We start from the raw sequence: 24,553 nt of genomic DNA, 5'->3' as shown, positions 1-24,553 counted from the left end.
AAAAAATCCCCCTAGCTCTGACTTTGCTGATATACTTTGAGGAAAAGTGTCTTGACTATGCCTGTGACATTTGTCCCACCTAGAACATGAATGCACTAAGTCGCTCTAGATAAGAACGTCTACTAAATTACTGAAATGTTGATGCTTGTCTAATGTCAATGCTCTAAAATTAGTTTTGAAAATATAAAATCCTTTTGTTTTTGGCAACATTGGCATATATACACTTGGTGAAAGGAAGAATGCAAATTAAATATTTTTATTTTTTTAGAGCATTTATTAATGCCGCAAGCAAAACATCACGATTTARACAGCGAGGTCATAGCTTTCAGAGAAGCTCCCTTCATTCCAAGTTATTGAACCACCTTTTCTCTTCAACCAATGAACAGTCCAGTGTGTAACTTAACATCAAGTTCATAATACTCTGTCGTAAAGAAAAGGTCTCGCAGTGTATCAGGGGAGTCTACATAGAGGACTAGTACCACTGCAGGGTATGACTAGGGACGCGGCATCAATACTTTGGAACAGAAAGACAGAATTGAGGTCGTAAAATCAGTGTCTCTGCACCTCAATTAACTAATGACTATAAACATGGTTGTTTTTGGTATGTGGGCCATTTTCATTAGGCTCTACAGTAGTAGCTAGTGTTTGAGAGGCTCACTCCACACTAAGTGGTTGATTGTCCAGTACGGTCCATGTTTAAGACCCTCTATTGAATTYGAATCGTTAGGGAAATTCCCATTCAAACCAGCATACCGTTTGATTAATGGACACTTGTTCAAAAGCTGTCCTAGAATTTGGGTGGACCATGAAATGTTTTTTAAGAGCTACTGTATATCCATTCCACACGGTTCTTACGTCATGAGATTTCTCTGGCTGCACTCCAGCAGGTGAGGCAGGAAGAAGTGTGCCGTCCCATCATCAGGCAACAGGTCCAGGAACTCCAGTGGGTTCAGCTCCATGGCAACCACCACCAGCGTTTCTGTTGTCAGGGAAAATACAGATGTTACGGCCCAAACTCTCTGAATATTAAAGGGGCAATCAGCGAGTTCTACATATTTTGTATTAATGATATACCGATTTGATTCTTGAGGAATAGAACTTATACATGCCTCATGATCTTAGTTCAACTGTCGTACCCCATCAGAAACCAAAAATATACGCTTGTTTTAGTCCACTGTGTGTAAACAATGTAATTGTAAACAAAAACTCTATAGCCTCAAAAAATAGTTTAAACTATAATTTTGATATCATGGATGGTCAATCCTTGCATCCATAACACTGTCTAATAATTTAGGACGGGTTACATTTCTCCAGCCCCATCCCTCAGCTGTTTACCAAAACTGCAGATTTCCCATTTTAAGTACAGCAAAGGAGGTGACATTATGGAGTTAAACCCTATGCTTGAATCACAGGCTAGTCTAAGTGTACCTTTGAGTGCAGACAGTAAGATGGTGTTCTCTCCCCCTGCTGCTCTGGTTCTCTCACACAGCTCAGGAAACAGTTTCTGCCACCACAGAGTCTGAACAAAATCACATGAATATATATATATAGAAATGTTATACAAATGTTAGAGTTCAGACTTTAGGATTGAGGTAAGGGGTTATGAGGATTTAAGGTTGTGATAAGTACTATGAGTTCCGCAGTAGGGTCAGAGGAGTTGGGGCAGTGCGTTTCACAGTAGGGTGAGAGTTACAGTGCATAGCAGGACCCACCATTTTGTTATTCTGCAGCTCGTGGTTAGCATAGGGGATGATGGCCTGAGGACATCGGTCCAGAAGCCTCTCGATGGAGCTCTCGTGGCGGTCCAGCTTGGTGGCACAGAGCAAGTGCACACTTAGCCCCGCATTGTCCCCGTCCGGCAGCTGCTCCAACAGGGGCAGGATGGACGACACATCCAGGGTGGGACCGCACAGCAGGGACTGGGGAGGAGGGGACATTGAGGGTTTATTGTTTGTTCGCCATATTGGTGAATTTACATATCCTACATATTTACAAGTAAGGCTTAACAAAGCTTTATTTTTACATGTTGATTGGTTGGTTAACTGATAGACAATGTAGAGAGATTGACCTGTAGTTTCTGGAGGTCCTCCTGGTGATCTTGAATGATACTGAAGTAAGCTGGAGTCAGGATGCTGACCCAGGGATACGGCACACCATAGTGAGAACATGAGTTGATCTACAACACAGAAACATTTACATTTACATTTAAGTCATTTAGCAGACGCTCTTATCCAGAGCGACTTACAAATTGGAAAGTTCATACATATTCATCCTGGTCCCCCCGTGGGGAATGAACCCACAACCCTGGCGTTGCAAGCGCCATGCTCTACCAACTGAGCCACACGGGACCGAAACAATGTTGTTGTGGTCCTGAACTGGCTCACCTGATGCACCTAATAAATGGCTTGATGGTTAGTTGACAACTTGAATCAGGTATGCTGGCTGCGAAATAGTTAAAATGCATGGAACATCTGGGGGTCTCCGGAGGAGGTTTGAAAACCCCTGATCTACACAACAGATACACAACCGATACTTAGACAGTCTTACTGTAGGACTACCTCTCCACTACCTCCTAGCTAGGCTATAACCCTGGGGAACATCACGCCATAGTGACAAGAACACAACAAACTACAGAGACAGAAACACACCAGGTCGTCTGCGGTCTTGAGTGGTTTCATGCCGTGGCTGTCTCGGCGCGTGACGCGGTCAATGTAGACAGAGGTGAGGCGGAACAGCAGCTCCTGGATGACAGCTTCCTGTGACGAGGCCATCAGCAAGGCTTCCCAGAAGTCAACCAGCAGCTGAGGGCCTCCCTGGGGCCCCGGCAGGTTCCCACAAAGCTTCTACAGGACACACATTTCAATACATTCACAATGACACATGAACATTTTAAAGATCATACTTGGGATCGAATCCTACAGAAATCCTTTTAGGAATGACGTACACACAAACACTGTAACCCTAACCTGGAAGAAGAGGTCAGCCTCGTCCAGTTTGACCTTGTTATTCTCGTGTAGCGCCACCATGGCTGCTACCAGCAGACCTTCCTGGCTGTCCCTGAGGTGGCGTGCCAGGGGGGTGGGCACCACCGTGTGCCCTCTGCCATGCAGCAGCAGTTTGTGCTCCTCGATGAACCCATATACCTGCAGCATCTGGGTAGGTATATAGTACATAGACAGTTAAAGCTGCAATATGTAACTTTTTAGGCAACCCAACCAAATGTACATAGAAATGTGAGCTATAGATCTGTCCTTCTCATTGAAAGCAAGTTTAAGAAGCGGTAAATCTGTTTTATGTGTGCTATTTCTATGCTTCCCGTTCTTAAGTTTATTTTTTTGCATCTTTAACTTTAGTTTTTTGGTTATGGAATATATTTCACAGCGGTTTAGATGGTACAATGATTCTCTACACAATGACTGCTTGTTTTGTCACATAAATGGAATTAGTTGAACTTACGACGTCGCTGGAGGGGAGGGCTGCCGTCTTATCGGCTCTTAACCAACCATGCTATTTTGTTTGTTTATTTCACATTGTTCGTAACTTGTTTTGTACATAATGTTGCTGCTACTGTGTCTTATGACCGAAAAGAGCTTCTGGACATCAGAACTGCGATTGCTCACCTCAAACTGGAAGAAGAGTTCTTCAATGAGTCGGACGGGAGGGATATACTACTACAGACACCCGACCAGGCCCAGATTCCCGTGATTCACTGGAGAAGGGAACTGATATTTTGTGGAAAAAGATCAGGGTGCCTTGCGAGGATCAGGCGACGAGAGGCTAATCTGCCCTTGCCTTCCGTCCTGCTAGCTAATGTTCAATCGCTGGAAAATAAATGGGACGATCTGAAAGCATGTATATCCTACCAACGGGACATTAAAAACGGTTATTTCTTATGTTTCACTGAGTTGTGGCTGAACGACGACATTAAGAACATACAGCTGGCGGGTTATACACTCCATCGGCAGGACAGAACAGCAGCCTCTGGTAAGACAAGGGGCGGGGGCCTATGCATATATGTGAACAACAGCTGGTGCCCGATATCTAAGGAAGTCTTCGAGGTTTTGCTCGCCTGAGGTAGAGTATCTCATGATAAGATGTAGACCACACTATCTACCTAGAGAGTTTTCATCTTTTTCGTTGCTGTCTACGTACCACCACAGARCGACGCTGGCACAAAAACAGCACTCAATGAGCTGTATACCACCATAAGCAAACAGGAAAACGCACATCCTGAGGCAGCGCTCCTAGTGGCCGGGGACTTTAATGCAGAGAAACTTAAATCAGTTTTACCTAATTTTTATCAGCATGTTAAATGTGCAACCAGAGGAAAACAATTCTACACCACCTTTACTCCACAAACAGAGACACGTACAAAGCTCTCCCTCGCCCCCCTGACCATAATTCTATCCTTCTGATTCCTGCTTACAAGCAAAAATTTAAGCAGGAAGCACCAGTGACTTGGTCTATAAAAAAGGGGTCAGATGAAGCAGATGCTAATCTACAGGACTGCTTTGCTACCTTATAAGAAATCCCACTATGCCCTCCGACGAACCATCAAAGAGGCAAAGCGTCAATGCAGGACTAAGATTGAATCGTACTACACCGGCTGTGGCAGGGCTTGCAAATTATTATAGACTACAAAGGGAAGTACAGCCGAGAGCTCCCCAGTGTCACAAGCCTACCAGACGAGCTAAATAACTTCTATGCTCGCTTCGAGGCAAGTAACACTGAAACATGCATTAGAGCATCAGCTGTTCCGGACGACTTGTGTGATCACGCTCTCCGCAGCCAATGTGATTAAGACCTTCAAACAGGTCAACATTCACAAGGCCGCAGGGCCAGACGGATTACCAGGACGTGTACTGCGAGCATGCGCTGACAAACTGGCAAGTGTCTTCACTGACATTTTCAACCTTTCCATGTCTGAGTCTGTAATACCAACATGTTTCAAGCAGACCACAGTAGTCCCTGTGCCCAAGAACACTAAGGTAACCTGCATAAATGACTACACATAGCACTCACGTCTGTAGCCATGAAGTGCTTTGAAAGGCTGGTCATGGCTCACATCAACACCATTATCCCAGAAACCCTAGAAACTCCAATTTGTATACCGCACCCACAGATCCACAGATAATGTAATCTCTATTGCACTCCATACGGCCCTTTCACACCTGCTCAAAAGGAACACCTATGTGCGAATGCTATTCATGGACTACAGCTCAGTGTTCAACACCATAGTGCCCTCAAAGCTCATTACTAAGCTAAGGACCCTGGGACTAAACACCTCCCTCTGCAACTGGATTCTGGACTTCCTGACGGGCCGCCCCCCAGATGGTAAGGATAGGTAACAACACATCCGCCACGCTGATCCTCAACACGGGGGCCCCTCAGGGGTGCGTGCTCAGCCCCCTCCTGTACAGCCCTGTTCACTCATGACTGCACGGCCAGGCATGACTCCAACACCATCATTAAGTTTGCTGATGACACAACAGTGGTAGGCCTGATCACCGACAACGATGAGACAGCCTTTAGGGAGGAGGTCAGAGACCTGACCATGTGGTGCAAGGACAACAACCTCTCCCTCAATGTGATCAAGACAAAGGAGATGATTGTGGACTACAGGAAGAGGAGGACTGAGCACGCACCCATTCTCATCGACGGGGCTGTAGTAGAGCGGGTTGAGAGCTTCAAGTTCCTTGGCGTCCACATCACCAATAAACTAACATGGTCCAAGCCCACCAAGACAGCCGCGAAGAGGGCACGACAAAACKRATTCTTCCTCAGGAGACTGAAAAGATGTTGCATGCGTCCTCAGATCCTCAAAATGTTTTACAGCMGCACCATCGAGAGCATCCTGACGGGTTGCATCACTGCCTGGTATTGCAACTGTTCGGCCTCCGACCGCAAGGCACTACAGAGGGTAGTGCGTACGGCTCAGTACATCACCGGGGCCAAGCTTCCTGCCATCCAGGACCTCTATACCAAGCAGTGTGAGAGGAAGGCCCTAAAAATGGTCAAAGACTCCAGCCACCCTAGTCATAGACTGTTCTCTCTGCTACCTCAKGGCAAGCGGTATCGGAGCGCCAAGTCTAGGTCCAAGAGGCTCCTAACTACCTTCTACCCCCAAGCCATAAGAATCCTGAACAGCTAATCAAATGGCTACCGACACTATTTGCATTGCCKCCCCCTCTTCTACGCTGTTGCTACTCTGCTTTTATCTGTGGATAGACACTTTWATAACTCTACCTACATGTACATATTACCTCAATACCGGTGCCACCACACATTGACATTGACTCTGTACTGGTACCCCCTGTATATAGCCCCACTATTGTTATGTACTGCTGCTCTTTCATTATATGTTATTCTTATCTTTTTTTCCCCCCTGTATTTTTTTCAAACTGCATTGTTGGTTAATGGCTTGCAAGTAAGCATTTCACTGTACGGTCTACTATATGTTCTATACCTGTTGTATTCGGCACATGTGACAAATAAAATTTGATTTGAACTATTAAAATTTCAGCAACCAGGAAATGGCGGGAGCGATTTCTGCCTATTGCGCCTTTAATGTACACACATCATGGAAATACGCAGTAGTACGTATACCACATCTACATACTAAACCACTTCATTTGGATCCACAGTAAAACATCACAGTATAATATAATCTACATTTCAATACACACTAACCTCTGTGTGTCTGTCCATGTGTTGTCTGTAGAGCTGCAGGTCTCCCATGCGGAGGGCCAGGGCAGCCATGGAGAGAGTGAGGGGTACAGAGGGGGCTCCGATGGACTCTAGGCGCTCTAGGTGGGCCAGGCCACTGTCAGGACTGGCTCTGACCATGGAGGGGCTGGCTATAACATGGGGGAGCTGGGACGGCTCGGCCACACCGAAGATATCCAGCACCTTGTTGGCTGTCTCCTACAATACACACACAGGCAAGAACCCTCGAATATCAACATTCAACACTATTGAATCAGATGTGCTAGTGTTGGAATTTAACAAAAATGTGGAATGGCTGGAGGTCTCCAAGGACTGGTGTAGCTACCTCCGTGAGCTCCTCCATGGTCTCCTCATAGAGTGAGTGTTTGAGGAAGAAGAGGAACCCCTTCCCATAGCCACAGGGGCTGCTGGACAGACACCTGTTCCTGGAGATRACCTCWGTCACAGACAGGCCTGACATCTTATAGTAGGGCAGGGCCAGGTGGCAGTCACGCTTATCAAACCTACACATCAGTGGAAGAAACAGTCACACTTTACATTAAGTGTCCAGTGACACATTTGAAAAATAGTTGTTGACAAAGGTGCAAACCAGTCAAAAAAATCCACAAAATCAATCAATCAATCAGCTAACATCTAAATCAATAAACTAGCATATTAATCAACTAACATACTGTATCAATAAATAACATATCAATCAACCTTGATTTTAATGTGACCCCGAACCAACTGACCTACTGAAGCAGTCTCCTAAATGGGCACAGCTCTCCTGGAAGGCCTGCTGCAGCTCCTGTCTGTCTGTGGTTCTGTCAGTGGTGCTGCCTATTTTGTCTGTTGCTGTATATCCCAGGGACTGGGCTAGGTTCTGGTCACTGCTCTGAGGCTGCTCCACGGGATTTCCCACCCGGGGGTCSAGGAGCGTGGCTCTCAGGAGGAGGTGGGCCTCACTGAGCAGGTGCAGACAGCTCTGAGACAGAGGGTTGGTCTCCTCATACTTCTTACTATACTCCACCTAGCCCAGAGAAAAGGTTCATTGTTAAACGCAAGGGTAAACAGCATAAATGCATCATTCAGCACAACAGACCCAAAGAAAAATGAATGGTAAAAATGAGTAACGTCTCGTAAACATTAAGGCTTTGGTTGACATGTTGTTCTGGTGTTGAGGTGCTGTACCATCTCATTGTAGAGTTGGAGTGGGGGGACGGTGTTGACCACGTATAGATTCCAGCCGTGACTCATCTCAATGGGATCCCGGTGCTTGGTGAAGGATGACTTCCTATTCCTTGGATCAGAGGTCAGGGAAGCAGGAAGTACAGTCAGCTCATCTCCATAACGCCAGTCACTTCTGTAACACCGGTCATTCTGGCCCACAGATGGCTGATATTACAGCTTCTAGGTCAGAAACTACAGCTCAGCTCCAATGACATTAAACACAAGAGGTTACAGTAAACCCCTGGTGTGGACCATGCAGAACGCCAACGCTCTAGCTCAATTTGAGTTCACATGAATGGCACAAACCTATTCGGTAAAAGACCACCAAACATTTAGTTTCAGTTCCAGTTTAAATGATCCAGTTTAACTTAGAGGTTAGTTTAAGGAACTAGCGAGCATGACTACCTACAAATCCAAAACAATCACCAGTGGAAGTTATTGAGGGCAGTGTTTCTGGAGTTGATGTGAATCAAACATGTTGCATGTTTTTCTTCATGACTCCACAAGTTAACACACAAGGCTGAACTCATTGTGCACACCATGTGCTGAACCCATTGTGAGTGTGTGTTCTATATGTCCTGTATAGCCTCTAGCAGCTACAGCTAATGACGGACCGGACACTATTAGCCAGTTAAACACTCCCTCTACTTCTCCTTCCTAAGTAGCTTATGGCTATAGTGCCAAGCACTCTCATATGATATTAAAGCCCCCTGTGTGTGATTTGTGTGTGTGTGATTTGGAGAAAGGGTCAGCTTGGTGGAGGATAGGAATTGCCTGCATGTTTCCCTACTTCGCTTKTGTGAATGCCTGGCCTCACTTCTTAATTCTAGTGGTCATGTGGTGCCTGTTGCACATGACTTGATCACATAAATAAAGTTGAGAAATAAGTTCTCATGAAAATATCAGATATAGTTCTTTCTTCCGACCTCTGGATCCTTCATGCTCTCTAGAGCAGGGGTGGACAAACCACAGKGTGCGGGACATTCCAGGGCAAACTTGAACTTTTAGAACTAGATAGAAAGTATGTAGAAATGATAATGGACCTACACTACAGGTCAAAAGTTTTAGAACATAGTTTTGATGTCTTCATCATTATTGTACCATGTAGAAAATAATCAAAATAAAGAAAAACCCTTGAATGAGTAGGTGTATCCAAACTTTTGACTGGTACCGGACAAAAATGAAGTTTCAGAATGTCCCCAGTGAAAGTTGCGCCCGATTGTATGTGTGGGGTACAGATATGAGGTAGTCATTCAGAAATGATGTTAAACACTATTACTGCACACAGTGAGTGGGTTCATGCAACTTATTATGTGACTTGTTAAGCACATTCTTCCTCCTGAACTTATTTAGGGTTGCCATAACAAAGGGGTTGAATACTTATTGACTCAAGACATTTCAGCTTTTCATTTTTTATGAATGAGTAAAAATGTCTAAAAACATAATTCTACTTTGACATTATGGGTTATTGTTTGTAGGCCAGTGACACAAAATCAACATTTTATCAATTTTTAATTTAGGCTGTAACACAACAAAATGTGAAAAAMTAAAGGGGTGTAAATACTTTCTGAAGGCACTGTACATGGAACATCATGTACATCATGTACAGTGAACATTAACGTTTAATAATCCCAGTGCGCCTGACTCTAGAGCAGGGGTGGGCAAAGTTTTTGGCTTGAGGGCCACATCAGGATCTCAAAATTCAACAGAGGGCCGCACAGATTTCTTTTAGACCGATTTGGTTGCCCATTTTGCGGATAGAAAAAGGGCAGTTATTTGAAAATATACGGATCAAAAGTTTTAGAACACCTACTCTGGGTTTTTCTTTATTTTTTGTTGAACACTTTTTTGTTTACTACATGATTCCATATGTGTTATTTCATAGTTTTGATGTCTTCACTATTATTCTACAATGTACAAAATAGTAAAAATAAAGAAAAAACCTTGAATGAGTAGGTGTGTCCAAACCTTTGACTGGTACTAATAAATATATATATTACCAATTATATGATGTCCCCCCCACTTCTAAAACCAAAGTTGCACCCCTGCATACAATTATCTGTGAGGTTCCTCAGTCGAGCAGTGAATTTCAAACACAGATTCAATCACAAAGGCCAGAGAGGTTTTCCAATGCCTCAAAAAGAAGGTCACCAATTGGTAGATGGGTAAAAAATAAAAACAATCAGACATTGAATATCCCTTTGAGCATTGTGATGTTATTAATTTGCTGCATCATGTTATGGGTATGATTAGGGCTGTTGAGGAGACCCTATTACTGACACACCGGAGGTCATGAGTCAGGACTACAGTAAAATTCCATGTGACCGTTGAGTCACGGTAATCTACTCTTACGCACTCTGGACATGCGTTGACAGTACCCAACTCACTAACAACCATCAGGTCGCCAATGGCCTGGTACTCAGCGCTCTATTGTCCCTCTAACCACTCTGACATCAATGCAATTGAAAATCACATAAAACATTTACCATCAAAATAGTATTGTGCTTTTAAAACTCATCTTACTGCGATGATCAATCTGTAGAAAGAAGTCCAACAACAGGTTGAAACTGAGTGGAGAACACGGTCATTGTTGATGTTGTTTCAAAGCCTAACAAAACAAAATGTAAAATGTTCTAAGGGGATTATTAATTCAAAACACCCATACGCATATTAGAGCTTATGCATACAGTGCATTCGGAAAATATTTTGTTATGTTACAGTCTTATTCTAAAATTGATTTAAAAAATACTCACCAATCTACACACAATACCCCATAATGACAAAGCGAAACGGGTTTTTAGAAATGCTTGCAAATGTATTAAAAATAAAAACAGAAATACCTTATTTKCATACGTTTTCAGACCCTTTGCTATGAGACTTGAAATTGAGCTCAGGTGCACCCTGTTTCCATTGATCATCCATGAGATGTTTCTACAACTTGATTGGAGTCRAGCTGTGGTAAATTCAATTGATTGGACATGAAAAGGGATACACCTGTCTGTATAAGGTCCCACAGTTGACAGTGCATGTGCAAAAACCAAGACATGAGGTAGAAGGAGTTGTCTGTAAAGCTCGGAGACAGGATAGTGTCGAGGCACAGATCTGGGGAAGTGTAGCAAAACATTTCTGCAGCATTAAACGTCCCCAAGAACAAAGTGGCCTCCATCATTCTTAAATGGAAGAAGTTTGGAACTACCAAGACTCTTCCGAGAGCTGGCCGCCCCGCCAAACTGCGCAATCGGGGGAGAAGGGCCTTGGTCAGGGAGGTGACTATGAACCCGATGGTTCCTCTGTGGAGATGGGAAAACCTTCCAGAAGGACAACCATCTCTGCAGCACTCCACCAATTAGGCCTTTATGGTAGAGTGGCCTGACAGAAGCCACTCCTCAGTAAAAGGTACGACAGCCCGCTTGGAGTTTGCCAAAAGGCACCTAAGGACTCTCAGATCATGAGAAACAAGATTATCTGATCTGATGAAACCAAGAATCGACTCTTTGGACTGAATGCCAAGCGCCACGTCTGGAGGGAACCTGGCACCATCTCTACGGTGAAGCATAGTGGTGGCAGCATCATGCCGTGGGGATGTTTTTCAGTGGCAGGGACTGGGAGACTAGTCAGGATCGAGGGAAACAGAGCTTTGATGAAAACCTGCTCCAGAGCGCTCAGGACCTCAGACTGGTGCTAAGGTTCACCTTCCACCAGGACAATGACCCTAAGCACACAGCCAACACAACGCAGGAGTGGCTTCGGGATAAGTCTATGAATGTCCTTGTGTGGCCCAGCCAGAGCCCGGACTTGAACCCGATCGAACATCTCTGAAGAGACCTGTAAATAGCTGTGCAGCAACGCTCCCCATCCAACATGACAGAGCTTGAGAGGATCTGCAGAGAAGAATGGAAGAAACTTCCCAAATACAGGTGCGCCAAGCTTGTAGCGTCATACCCAAGAAGACTCGAGGCTGTAATCGCTGCCAAAGGTGTTTCAACAAAGTAATGAGTAAAGGGTCAGAATACTTACAGTTGAAGTCGGAAGTTTACATACACTTAGGTTGGAGTCATTAAAACTCGTTTTTCAACCACTCCACAAATTTCTTGTTAATTAAAACRTCTTCAGGCTAGGTCCTTTTTTCTGAATTTCCGCCTGACTGATGTAACCAAAGTAAACCAGAAGCCAGGATATGCATTTAATTGGTACCATTGGATAGAAAACACTTTGAAGTTTGCAGAAATGTTAATAATGTATGAGACTATAACACAATAGATATGGTAGGAGAAAATACAAAAAAAAAAAAAATCAGAATACATTTTTTTGAGAGCCCATGCTCTTTTAATGGAAAGTCTTGGGGCATATCCAAATCCAGCTCCCAGATTGCAATTCCACAAGATCTTCCACAAGGTCTTTGTTCAAGGTTTCAGGCTTCAGAGTTTTAGTACTGGGACTCAGAGTTGGAAATCAGTCTGTGTGCGCGCGATGAAGAGGACGTGCACCTGCTAATATCGCTTTCCTATTGAACATACCTTTCCGTATAAAATATTATAGTTTAATTACATTTTAGGGTACCTGACGATTAAATAGAAACTTATTTTGACTTGTTTTAACTTCTCTAGGGTAGGGGGCAGCATTCGGAATTTTGGATGAAAAGCATGCCCAAATTAAACTACTTGCTTCTCGGGCCCAGAAGATATGATATGCATATAACTGGTATATTTGGATAGAAAACACTAAAGTTTCCAAAACTGTTAAAATAGTGTCTGTGAGTATAACAGAACTGATTTGGCCGACAAAAACCTGAGAAAAATCCAGGAAGTAGGCTTTTTTGGGGTTTTGTAGTTTTCTATTCAATGCCATTACAGTATCCATTGACTTAGGACTCAAATTGCAGTTCCTATGCCTTCCACTAGATGTCAACAGTCTTTAGAAATTGTTTCAGGCTTGTATTCTGAAAAATGAGTGAGTAAGAGCAGTCTGAATGAGTGGACCCTGCCGTGTCACAGAGCTTTTTCATGCGCGCGGCCGAGAGAGTGCCTTTCATGTTTACCTGTTATATTGACGACGTCATTGTCCACTTGAAATATTATCGGTTATTTATGTTAAAAACAACCTGAGAATTGAATATAAACATCATTTGACATGTTTCTATGAACTTTACGGATACAATTTGGATTTTTTGTCTGCCTGTTGGAACATTTATTGAGTAAATGAATGTCTGCTGAGTGCAACCATATGAAGATCATCAAAGGTAAGGGATTCATTTAATCTCTATTTCTGACTTGTGTAACTCTTCTACTTGGCTGGTTACTGTTTGTAATGATTTGTCTGCTGGGCTATGTTCTCAAATAATCGTAAGGTATGCTTTCGCCGTAAAGCATTTTTTAAATCTGACACCGTGGTTGGATTCACAAGAAGTTAATCTTTAAACCTATGTAAAATATGTTTTGTTTTCTGAATTTTTATAATGAGTATTTCTGTATTTGAATTTGGTGCCCTGCAGTTTCACTGGCTATTGAAGAGGTGGGACGCTACCGTCTCACGTACCCTAGAGAGGTTAACAAAGTTTTGCGGTAGCTTTTTGGATTCCTTTCTCTGCACGTTGAATGAGTGGATTACTCAAATCGATGGAGCCAACTAAACCGACTTTTTGGGATATAAAGAAGGATTTTATCTAACAAAACGACACTACATGTTATAGCTGGGACCCTTTGAATTGCAAATCAGAGGAAGATTTTCAAAAAGTAAGTCGCTATTTGTGATTTTATGAAGCCTGTGCCGGTGGAAAAATATGTTGAAATGGGGCGCCGTCCTCAAACAATCGCAGGGCATGCTATCGCTGTAAAGRATATTGTAAATCTGACAATGCAGTTAGATGAACAAGAATTTAAGCTTTTAACCAATATAAGACACTTGTATGTACCTAAATGTTTAATATCCATTATTTATTTGAATTGCGCGCCCTCCAATTTCACCGGATGTTGTCGACGGGTGTCCCGCTAGGCATTGACTGACCTTCATGTCTTAAAGTAATGATGGACTGTCATTTCTCGTTGCTTATTTGAGCTGTTCTTGCCATAATATGGACGTGGCCTTTTACGAAACAGGGCTATCTTCTGTATACCACCCCTACCTTGTAACAACACAACTGACTGGCTTAAATGCATTAAGGAAAGAAATTCCACAAATTAACAAGGCACACCTGTTAACTGAAATGCATTCCAGGTGACTACCTAATGAAGCTGGTTGAGAGAATGCCAAGAGTGTGCAAAGCTGTCATCAAGGCAAAGGGTGGCTACTTTGAAGAATCTCATCTCAAATATATTTTGATTTGTTTAACACTTTTTTGGTTACTATGTGATCCCATATSTGTTATTTCATCATTTTGATGTCTTCACTATTATTCTACAATGTAGAAAATAGTAAAAATAAAGAAAAACCCTGGAATGAGTAGGTGTGTCCAAACTTTTGACTGGTTCTGTATATACTTACAATGCAATCTTTTGAATACCAATGTGAAGAAATAGAGTGTAGTTTCAGTGCTTCATAAATGATGGATGTGTGTAGTGACAATGTTTCCATAATTGTGCTACACACCAAGTTGTTCTATGGGTAGGATCAGATTTTGTCTGGGTGATTTGGCCAAAATATCATATCACAATATTAGTACATTTTTGACAGTATTTTATGTTTCTGAATAATATAAGGCAACAAATGAATTCTAAGTGGTTTAAAAGGGCTTTCTCCATACTGATTGTTTTATACTCAACCAAACTAGGTCAAAACTGACAGTGAAGTAACTTTTCATTAATTTATCTGTATCAAAATACCATTATAAACTCAGCAAAAAAGAAAATGTCCCCTTTTCAGGACACTGTCTTTCAAAGGTAATTCGTAAAAATCCAAATAATTTCACAGATCTTCATTGTAAAGGGTTGAAACACTGTTTCCCATGCTTGTTCAATGAACCATAAACAATTAATGAATATGCACCCGTGAAACGGTCGTTAAGACACTAACAGCTTACAGACAGTAGGCAATTAAGGTCACAGTTATGACAACTTAGGACACTAAAGAGGCCTTTCTACTGAATCTGAAAAACACCAAAAGAAAGATGCCCAGGGTCCCTGCCCATCTGCGTGAACATGCCTTTGGCATGCTGCAAGGAGGCATGAGGACTGCAGATGTGGCCAGGGCAATAAATTGCAATGTCCGTACTGTGAGACGCCGAAGACAGCGCTACAGGGAGACAGGATGGACAGCTGATCGACCTCGCAGTGGCAGATCACGTGTAACAACACCTGCACAGGATCGATACATCCGAACATNATATTGTAAATCTGACAATGCAGTTAGATGAACAAGAATTTAAGCTTTTAACCAATATAAGACACTTGTATGTACCTAAATGTTTAATATCCATTATTTATTTGAATTGCGCGCCCTCCAATTTCACCGGATGTTGTCGACGGGTGTCCCGCTAGGCATTGACTGACCTTCATGTCTTAAAGTAATGATGGACTGTCATTTCTCGTTGCTTATTTGAGCTGTTCTTGCCATAATATGGACGTGGCCTTTTACGAAACAGGGCTATCTTCTGTATACCACCCCTACCTTGTAACAACACAACTGACTGGCTTAAATGCATTAAGGAAAGAAATTCCACAAATTAACAAGGCACACCTGTTAACTGAAATGCATTCCAGGTGACTACCTAATGAAGCTGGTTGAGAGAATGCCAAGAGTGTGCAAAGCTGTCATCAAGGCAAAGGGTGGCTACTTTGAAGAATCTCATCTCAAATATATTTTGATTTGTTTAACACTTTTTTGGTTACTATGTGATCCCATATSTGTTATTTCATCATTTTGATGTCTTCACTATTATTCTACAATGTAGAAAATAGTAAAAATAAAGAAAAACCCTGGAATGAGTAGGTGTGTCCAAACTTTTGACTGGTTCTGTATATACTTACAATGCAATCTTTTGAATACCAATGTGAAGAAATAGAGTGTAGTTTCAGTGCTTCATAAATGATGGATGGACAGCTGATCGACCTCGCAGTGGCAGACCACGTGTAACAACACCTGCACAGGATCGATACATCCGAACATCACACCTGCGGGACAGGTACAGGATGGCAACAACAACTGCTCGAGTTACACCAGGAACGCACATCCCTCCATCAGTGCTCAGACTGACCGCAATAGGCTGAGAGAGGCTGGACTGAGGGCTTGTAGGCCTGTTGTAAGGCAGGTCCTCACCAGACATCACTGGCAACAACGTCGCCTATGGGCACAAACCCACCGTCGCTGGACCAGACAGGACTGGCAAAAATTGCTCTTCACTGACGAGTRGCGGTTGGTCGGATTCACGTTTATCGTCGAGGGAATGAGCGTTACACCGAGGCCTGTACTCTGGAGTGGGATCGATCGTCATGGTCTGGGGCGGTGTGTCACAGCATCATCGGACTGAGCTTTTTGTCACTGAAAGGCAATCTCAACACTGTGCGTTACAGGGAAGACATCCTCCTCTCTCATGTGGTACCCTTCCTGCAGTCTCATCCTGACATGACCCTCCAGCATGACAATGCCACCAGCCATACTGCTAGTTCTGTGCGTGATTTCTGCAAGACAGGAATGTCAGTGTTCTGCCATGGCCAGCAAAGAGCCCGGATCTCAATCCCATTGAGCACGTCTGGGACCTGTTGGATCGGAGGGTGAGGGCTAGGGCCATTCCCCTAGAAATGTSCGGGAACTTGCAGGTGCCTTGGTGGAAGAATGGGGTAACATCCCACAGCAAGAACTGCCAAATCTGGTGCAGTCCATGAGGAGGAGATGCACTGCAGTACTTAAAGCAGCTGGTGGCCACACCAGATACTGACTGTTACTTTTAACCCCCRCCCTTTGTTCAGGGACACATTATTCAATTTCTGTTAGTCYCATGTCTGTGGAACTTGTTCAGTTTATGTCTCAGTTGTTGAATCTTGTTATGTTCATACAAATATTTACACATATTAAGCTTGCTGAAAATAAACGCAGTTGACAGTTAGAGGACGTTTCTTTTTTTGCTGAGTTTAGATGGTATTGAAAGAAATCATACCGGCTTACCTTAAAATATGATATCGGCCAGCCCTAGATCAGATGTCTTACCATAGATCTATAACATTCTCATAATTTGAATTGGTCAGATTTTGAAGCAGTATTTAGTTTGGTTTGAGTCAATTGCACAGGTATATTTCCTTTCTAATTAAGTGCAGCTCTAGCTATGACTACAGTCTCTGACTGTGTGTGTGACTTACAGGTTCCTGCGAGCAGCCCTCTCTGTGTCCTCCCTGGTCTCCACGTCTGCAGCGGTTAGCAGGACGATGTGGTGGCGATCATGACACAGAGCCTTTAGACCAATGAACAGCTGGATCCGCAAAGCACACACCTCCATGGTGATGGGAGGACAGGCCTGCACACAACACAACAGCCAGTTACACTTAAGCGACTTTTATTACCTGGTGGTTGTTTATGTTTAGTTGGTGAAATTGTAATTACCACTTTTGTATCTTTGGGATTCATTKAAAATAATCACATTAATGCTACATGTCAACCGTTTCTTGCAGATGTTATGGTCTTACACTGGGAACTGAAGGTAGGCCTAAATGGTTTTGTTTGAATATGGGTCACAGGGCAGTGTAAATAGTCAAGAAACACAAAGACAAAGTCACACTTTAGTAGCCTTTCGGGTAAATTCGATCAACTTCTATGCCTGTGCGCTTCTAAAAATGAATCTTTCAGCACTTCACTCACGGTGGGCACAGCACCCCAGGCACAGTTGCTGCGTGAGACTCTGGGATATATGGGACTCTTCGTAGTTCCTTGTGTGATTAGCTACCAGCTATGAAACAAAATGTCAGAAATACTTTGAAAATAGCTACAGCAGCAATTCTTTGCACATGCACTCATACTTTACTTTTTCAGTTCGCACACATCTATTTTTTAGGCGCATATGCGAGTGTGCTGCTCTGATTCCACTGTGTAACTGTTTGGCACGCACACATGTATAGACACAAACTGCAACTGTGTAAGTGGTTGTCATTTTGATCCCTTTCCAGCTCCTCCATCTTTGTGAATGTAACACACTGGTCTTGAGCCAAGCAGCCATCTATCTGTAGTTCTGCAGAAGCTCTTATCCACTTTAATGGCTTCCTGTCTCATTGTGTAGCAGGGCCAATCAGAGCACAGCCAACCGAGGCACAGCCAATCACACACAAGAAGGGAAGACACAGTCAAAGCATCCTTCAGATCAATAATGAGGAGGTCTAAGGCATAGAGGTAGGTGTAAGCAGTAGGCGTAAGTGGGATTGATCTGTCTTCCATTAGCTAAGGGCAGTGGAGTGATCCTCACCTTCATGGTGGTATCGATGTAAGGGTCCTCAGCTCTGGCTGCCACTGCAGAACACCTCACTGAGAAACACTGGAGAGCATTCCTGACAAACACACAGGTACTATTACGTTTAGAAGAGGTAGATGAGACCAGTCTCAAATAATCAATCAATCAGTACTATCAGTCTCATGAACTTCGTATTCTTTCTCCTGTCCTTACTTGGTGATGATGTGGAGGAAGAGGTCAGTGAGGACGGCCTGCTGGGCTTTCTCTGGATACTGATAGACTGAGACCATCTCCACTCRGCCCCTCACGCTGTACACGTAGCCCGTGTTGGGCAGCGAGAAGAAACAGAACACACACGTCGGCTCCACCCCTCTCCTGCCCCCAGCACACACTTCCTGGTTACCTGGTTGTCAGGGAGAGAAGACCAATAGAAAAGAAAGGGATGAGGAGTGAAGGAGAGAATGTAGAAATAGGTCCTACTTTACAATATGTGTGCCTCCTACCTACCTATGTATTTACAGTACATGTTAGTTCCATAGGCAGGGACAGCGTAAGGAAGTTATGACTCACTGGTGAATACAGGGTGGAACTGCAGGGAGTGCAGGCGGGTATCCTCCACACTGCAGCCTTGGAAGAAGTCTGGAGCAAAACGTCTGGAGGGGAGAGCCAATAGGATCAGACCAACCTCTAGTTCACACACACACACACACGCACGCAAACACACATACAGAGAGACAGACAGACTGACAGACAGACAGACTGACTGACTAGGGCTCCCGAGTGGCGCAGCGGTCTAAGGCACTGCATCTCAGTGCAAGAGGCGTCAATACAGTCCCTGGTTCGAATCCAGGCTGAATCACATCCGGCTGTGATTGGGAGTCCCATATGGCAGAGCTCAATTGGTCCAGCGTCGTCAGGGTTTGGCCGGGGTAGGCCGTCATTGTAAATAAGAATTTGTTCTTAACGGACTTGCCTAGTTGAATAAAAATACAAAATAAAAAACACGACAACAGCTCCCACACGTACACACCTGTATAAGATATAGGTGATAGCGAGGATACCCCTGGCCTCACTCTCCATGCCTGTCCACTCCAGAGAGACCTTGACCCCACAGTCCTTGGCCCTGTCCCCCAGCAGCTCCTGGTGCTTAGGGAATATGAAGAAGTCATCCTGATCAAGGTGACCAGCAAGACCCTCTGTCCTCATCTCTGGGGAATACAAAGACAAGATAAACACAACCCAATCAGACAGAATATACAACCATACCATTTTCGGTGCAGTTTGTAGTACAGTGTATTCAGACCCCTTTACTTTCCCCACATTTTGTTACGTGCCTTATTCTACCACCGTAGGGATGGTGCCAGGTTTCCTCCAGGCGTGATGCTTGGCATTCAGGCCAAAGAGTTCAATCTTGGTTTCATTAGACCAGCAAATGTTGTTTCTCATGGTCTGAGAGTCTTCAGGTGCCTTTTGGCAAACTCCAAGCAGTCTATCATGTGCCTTTTACTGAGGAGTGGTTTTCCGTCTGGCCACTGTACCATAAAGGCATGATTGGTGGAGGGATGCAGAGATGGTGAGAAACTTCCAGAAAGACAACCATCTCCACAGAGGAACTCTAGAGCTCTGTCAGAGTGACCATCAGGTTCTTGGTCACCTCCCTGACCAAGGCCCTTCTCCCCCGATTGCTTAGTTTGGCAGAGCGGTCAGCTCTAGGAAGAGTCTTGGTGGTTCCAAACATCTTAAATTTAAGAATAATGGAGGCCAATGTGTTRTTGTGGACCTTTAATGCTGCAGAAATGTTTTGGTACCCTTCCCCATATCTGTGCCTCGACACAATCCTGTCTCGGAGCTCTATGTACAATTCCTTCGACTTCATGGCTTGGTTTTTGCTCTGACATGCACTGTCAACTGAGGGACCTTATATAGACAGGTGTGTGCCTTTCCAAATCATGTCCAATCAATAGAATTTACCACAAGTCGACTCCAATCAAGTTGTAGAAACATTTCAAGGATGATCAATGGAAACAGGATGCACCTGAACTCAATTTTGAATCTCATAGCAAAAGGTCTGAATACTTATGTAAATAATGTATTTGCTAAAAAAGCACAATCGTTGCACGAATGTACCTAACCATAAACGTCAATGCCTTTCTTAAAATCAATACACAAAAGTATATATTTTTTAAACTGCATATTTYGTTAAAAGAAATTAATGTTTACAGGCAACATTAACTCGGGAAATTTTGTCACTTCTCTTGCGTTCATTGCACGCAGAGTCATGCAACAGTTTGGGCCGCCTGGCTCGTTGCAAACTAATTTGCCAGAATTTTACATAATTATGACATAACATTGAAGGTTGTGCAATGTAACAGCAATATTTAGACTTAGAGTTGCCACCCGTTCGATAAAATACGGAACGGTTCCGTATTTCACTGAAAGAATAAACGTTTTGTTTTCGAAATGATAGTTTCCGGATTTGACCATTTCAATGACCAAAGGCTCGTATTTCTGTGTTTATTATATTATAATTAAGTCTATGATTTGATAGAGCACTCTGACTGAGCGATGGTAGGCAGCAGCAGGCTCGTAAGCATTCATTCAAACTTTACTGCGTTTGCCAGCAGCTCTTAGCAATGCTTGACCCACAGCGCTGTTTATGACTTCAAGCCTATCAACTCCTGAGATTAGGCTGGCAATACTAAAGTGCCTATTAGAACATCCAATAGTCAAAGGTATATGAAATACAAATGGTATAGAGAGAAATAGTTGACGCGTCATAATTCCTATAATAACTACAACCTAAAACTTCTTAACTGTGAATATTGAAGAACTTGGAATATTGAACCACAAGCTTTCATATGTTCTGAGCAAGGAACTTAAACGTTAGCTTTTTTAGATGGCACATATTGCACTTTTACTTTCTTCTCCAACACTGTGTTTTTGCATTTTAACCAAATTGAGCATGTTTCATTACTTATTTGAGACTAAATAGATTTTATTTATGTATTATATTAAGTTAAAATAAGTGTTCATTGTTCATTCCGTATTGTTGTAATTGTCATATTTACAAATATATATATAAATAAATAAATCGGACYATTAATCGGTATCGGCTTTTTTAGTCCTCCAATAATTGGTATTATGATTATGAAAAATCATAATCGGTCGACCTCCAGTGTATACATACGTCAATGTTATTCTTAGAGGCAGCCCATCCTATCCCAGTCCGCGTGATCAAAACAATCTTGAAGCATGGATTCCGATTGGTCAGACCAGTGTTGAACGGCCCTTACCACGTGTACTTCCTGTTTGAGTTTCTGCCTATAGGAAGGGAGGACAGGATGGAGGCATGATCTGATTTGCTGAAGGGAGGGCGGGGGAGGTCCTTGTAGCCGTCCCGGAAGGGAGAGTAGTAATGGTTGCGAGTTTTTTAAGCACAAGTGGAGCAGGAAATGTGTCGATAAAACATTGGTCATGTTTTCTTTAGATTTGCTTTATTAAAGTCCCCAGCTACAATAAATGCAGCCTCAGGATATGCGGTTTCCAATTTACACAAAGTCCAGTGTAGTTCCTTGAAAGCCGCTGTGGTATCGACTTGATGGGGAATATACACGGCTGTGACGATAACCGAAGATAATTCTCTCAGGAGGTAATGCCGTCGGCATTTGATTGTGAGGTATTCTAGGTCGGGTGAACAAAAGGACTTGAGTTCCTGTACATTACCACATCACACCATAAGTAGTTAATCATGAAACATACTGTGTAGAGCTAGTCGTGTTACCTATCTCATTGTTGTGTTCTGCTCCAGTGATCATATCCTTGGGGACTAGACAGTGGTCCTGGGACTTCTTGTCAGCTGACTTCTGGGTAGGGGCGGAGCCAGGAAGTCTCTCCAGCTTGAGCACCAGCACTTCGAGCTCTGCCTGCAGGGCAATGTACCCCGCACAGATTGCCACCTGCAGGCAGGGATGGCAACGTTAATAAATACTCTATTAAATAATATCTTGTATGCAAAGTTTGCATTACAGAATTAACTTCCCAAACCCTAACCTTGTCCTCCCCTGCCTAAATGCTACCAAATATAACAGGRTCCACAGAAAGAACTGGCTGGTAGATTACCGAAATCCCAACCCCTACCTGTTGGGGCGACAGTCCTGGGAGGTGGAGGATCAGACAACGCTCAAAGTCCAGGATGGAGAGCTTATCGTTGAGGGCCTGTCTCTTGAGACTGAACAGCACCAGGCTCTTAGGACACCCCACCAGCAGGTCCCCTGTCACCCCACAGCACGCTACACACAGTGGGCGCTCAAACAGCGGAATCTCAATGATCTCCATCTGCTCCTTGGGAGCTCCACGCATGGATGAGCCACGCAGGAAGTGGCCCAGCAGACGCACACCCACACGGGTCTTCTCGGCCACCTGGTAGCGCCAGTTGGTGTAGGTGCGGAGGTAGGTGACATTGTTCTTCTCCTCGATGGTCACCAGGTAGTCCCCTGGGGTGAGGAGGGCAAGACAAGGGAGGACAGAGGAGAAAGGATTAAGAACACGGATGAGGAGATTGTCATGAGTGGAGAGTTATTTAATTATTATATTCCAAATTCATTCATTTATATTCTGTGTATATTCTGTGGGAAATTAGCCTGGATGAATTTTCAATGTAAGACACTTTTTACAAGGGATCCAAATTAGTCTACTGTTTTTTTTCTTTGATTGCATTTACAAACTATAGCTATACACACATGCTGATGCACCTCACTCCCTCAGAAGTTTACCAAAGACAGTACAATATGAAAATAGGCTTAAACTGCTTCTCCAATAGAAATCCCCGCTCAAACTTTCCGGTGATGTCATGGCGACGTTGGCTAGCAAAGCTCATGCGTAGAAACACGTCATCGGTTCTAAGTCTCGATCCGAACGGCGCATTTGCACCCATCCCATTTTTCTTTTGCAGTTTTGAAACTGCAGTGAAAGTGCAGTAACTGCATCGGACTGTGGTATTTTGGACACAGTAATTGCAGCACACTGCAGTTATACTGCACTCTAACTAAAGTTATATTACAGTGTACTGCAGTTATACTGCATTCGAGGGGCGCAACTTTCACTGGGGACAGGGAGGCTAACATTCTGAAATTGCATTTTTGTCCCCACCTGTTTTATAACAAATGATGCAACGTTGTGCTTTAGGACCATGCGGGCGCTTCCGAGCAGCCGGGTAGGTTGTTTTGAGTATTTATCCAACTGGATAAAAACAAAAAATAATAATAATGTCCCCCCCACTTCTAAAACCAAAGTTGTGCCCCTGCTGCAATCTTTTTCTCGCATGGGCAGGCCATCAAATCAAAGGTACTCCTTCGATATAAAAGTTGTTTTTGTCGAAAATGAGGGGGTGGGCGTATTAACATGTTCAACTACTTAAGACATTGGCTCGAATCGAGGTCGTGCCTTTAGATTCCGAGAAAACTAACAACTAAGGAAGAATGTTTCACTCATTGACTTCTCAAACCCCTAACCCCGGCCTGGTCTGTTTGCTGCGCCTCTGGGTTAATAAACAATGTGAGTAAACAACAGCGCAAAGACAGAATGGCGAAGTGTGATTAAGAAAGTGACACACCTATCTCGCTGTGCAAGATGCTCTGCACAGTCCCCATGGTGGCGAAGCGGCAGATAAGAGGGCACCCCTCCGCTTCCAGTTGAAATGCCTCGATCTTGCATCCTCCCGCGGACTCCACAAACAAGACACCCCCGCCACAACACACTAACCCAGGCTCCTGTTCGGTTTGCACGATTTGCTGGGAAGCGAAGGGATGGCAGTTGTATACGTGAACCATCTTCACTTTTTRCCCGTAATTTACGTCGAGAAACACGATGTGTACATCAAGGTAGATACATCGTTTCTGTCCGGATAATACAGGGCTTTGTTTTCACTGTGTATGTCGAGGTTAGCCAGCTACACCCAGAGGCTAGCCAGCTAGCTAGATAACTTGATCATATCACATGCCCCCACCTTCTTGTGATGAGCAGGCAGAATTCGTTAAACTTGAAAATTAGTTGTTTTTTTTACCCAGTCCCTGGTAAGTTTACTCCACTTGCTCTTTTCTACACAGAAATCCTAAGTATACYCTAATTATATCTAAAAGGGAACACAGTTTGAAGAATTCATGCGGTGCTAATGGTGAAAGTGAAAACTAAGAAACAACTCCTTCTCCAGCGATGATTGGTTGATTTCTCTGTCATTAAGGCGCTGTCACTTTC

General features: G+C 43.6%; 1 protein-coding gene across 1 annotated transcript; it reads right to left on the bottom strand.

The window, feature by feature from the left end:
- Positions 1-240: 240 nt before the first annotated feature.
- hps3 (HPS3 biogenesis of lysosomal organelles complex 2 subunit 1) lies at positions 241-24,501 on the bottom strand. The gene is made up of 18 exons (XM_023998205.3): positions 23,913-24,501; positions 22,439-22,794; positions 22,083-22,257; positions 19,332-19,509; positions 18,872-18,954; positions 18,515-18,704; positions 18,317-18,398; positions 17,223-17,377; positions 7,897-8,005; positions 7,458-7,735; positions 7,052-7,229; positions 6,691-6,924; positions 2,967-3,152; positions 2,649-2,843; positions 2,069-2,176; positions 1,713-1,919; positions 1,429-1,519; positions 241-979 (listed from the first exon to the last, which is right to left on the bottom strand). Exons 1-18 carry the CDS (start codon positions 24,127-24,129, stop codon positions 852-854), a joined length of 3,150 nt encoding a protein of 1,049 aa, XP_023853973.1. The 5' UTR covers positions 24,130-24,501; the 3' UTR covers positions 241-851.
- Between the last annotated feature and the right edge of the window lie 52 nt (positions 24,502-24,553).

The sequence above is a fragment of the Salvelinus sp. IW2-2015 genome, linkage group LG13 (assembly GCF_002910315.2).
Source record: "Salvelinus sp. IW2-2015 linkage group LG13, ASM291031v2, whole genome shotgun sequence".
Taxonomy (NCBI): domain Eukaryota; kingdom Metazoa; phylum Chordata; class Actinopteri; order Salmoniformes; family Salmonidae; genus Salvelinus; species Salvelinus sp. IW2-2015.
The sequence above is the reverse complement of the archived record's forward strand: the minus strand, read 5'-3'. Positions and strand labels throughout refer to the sequence as shown.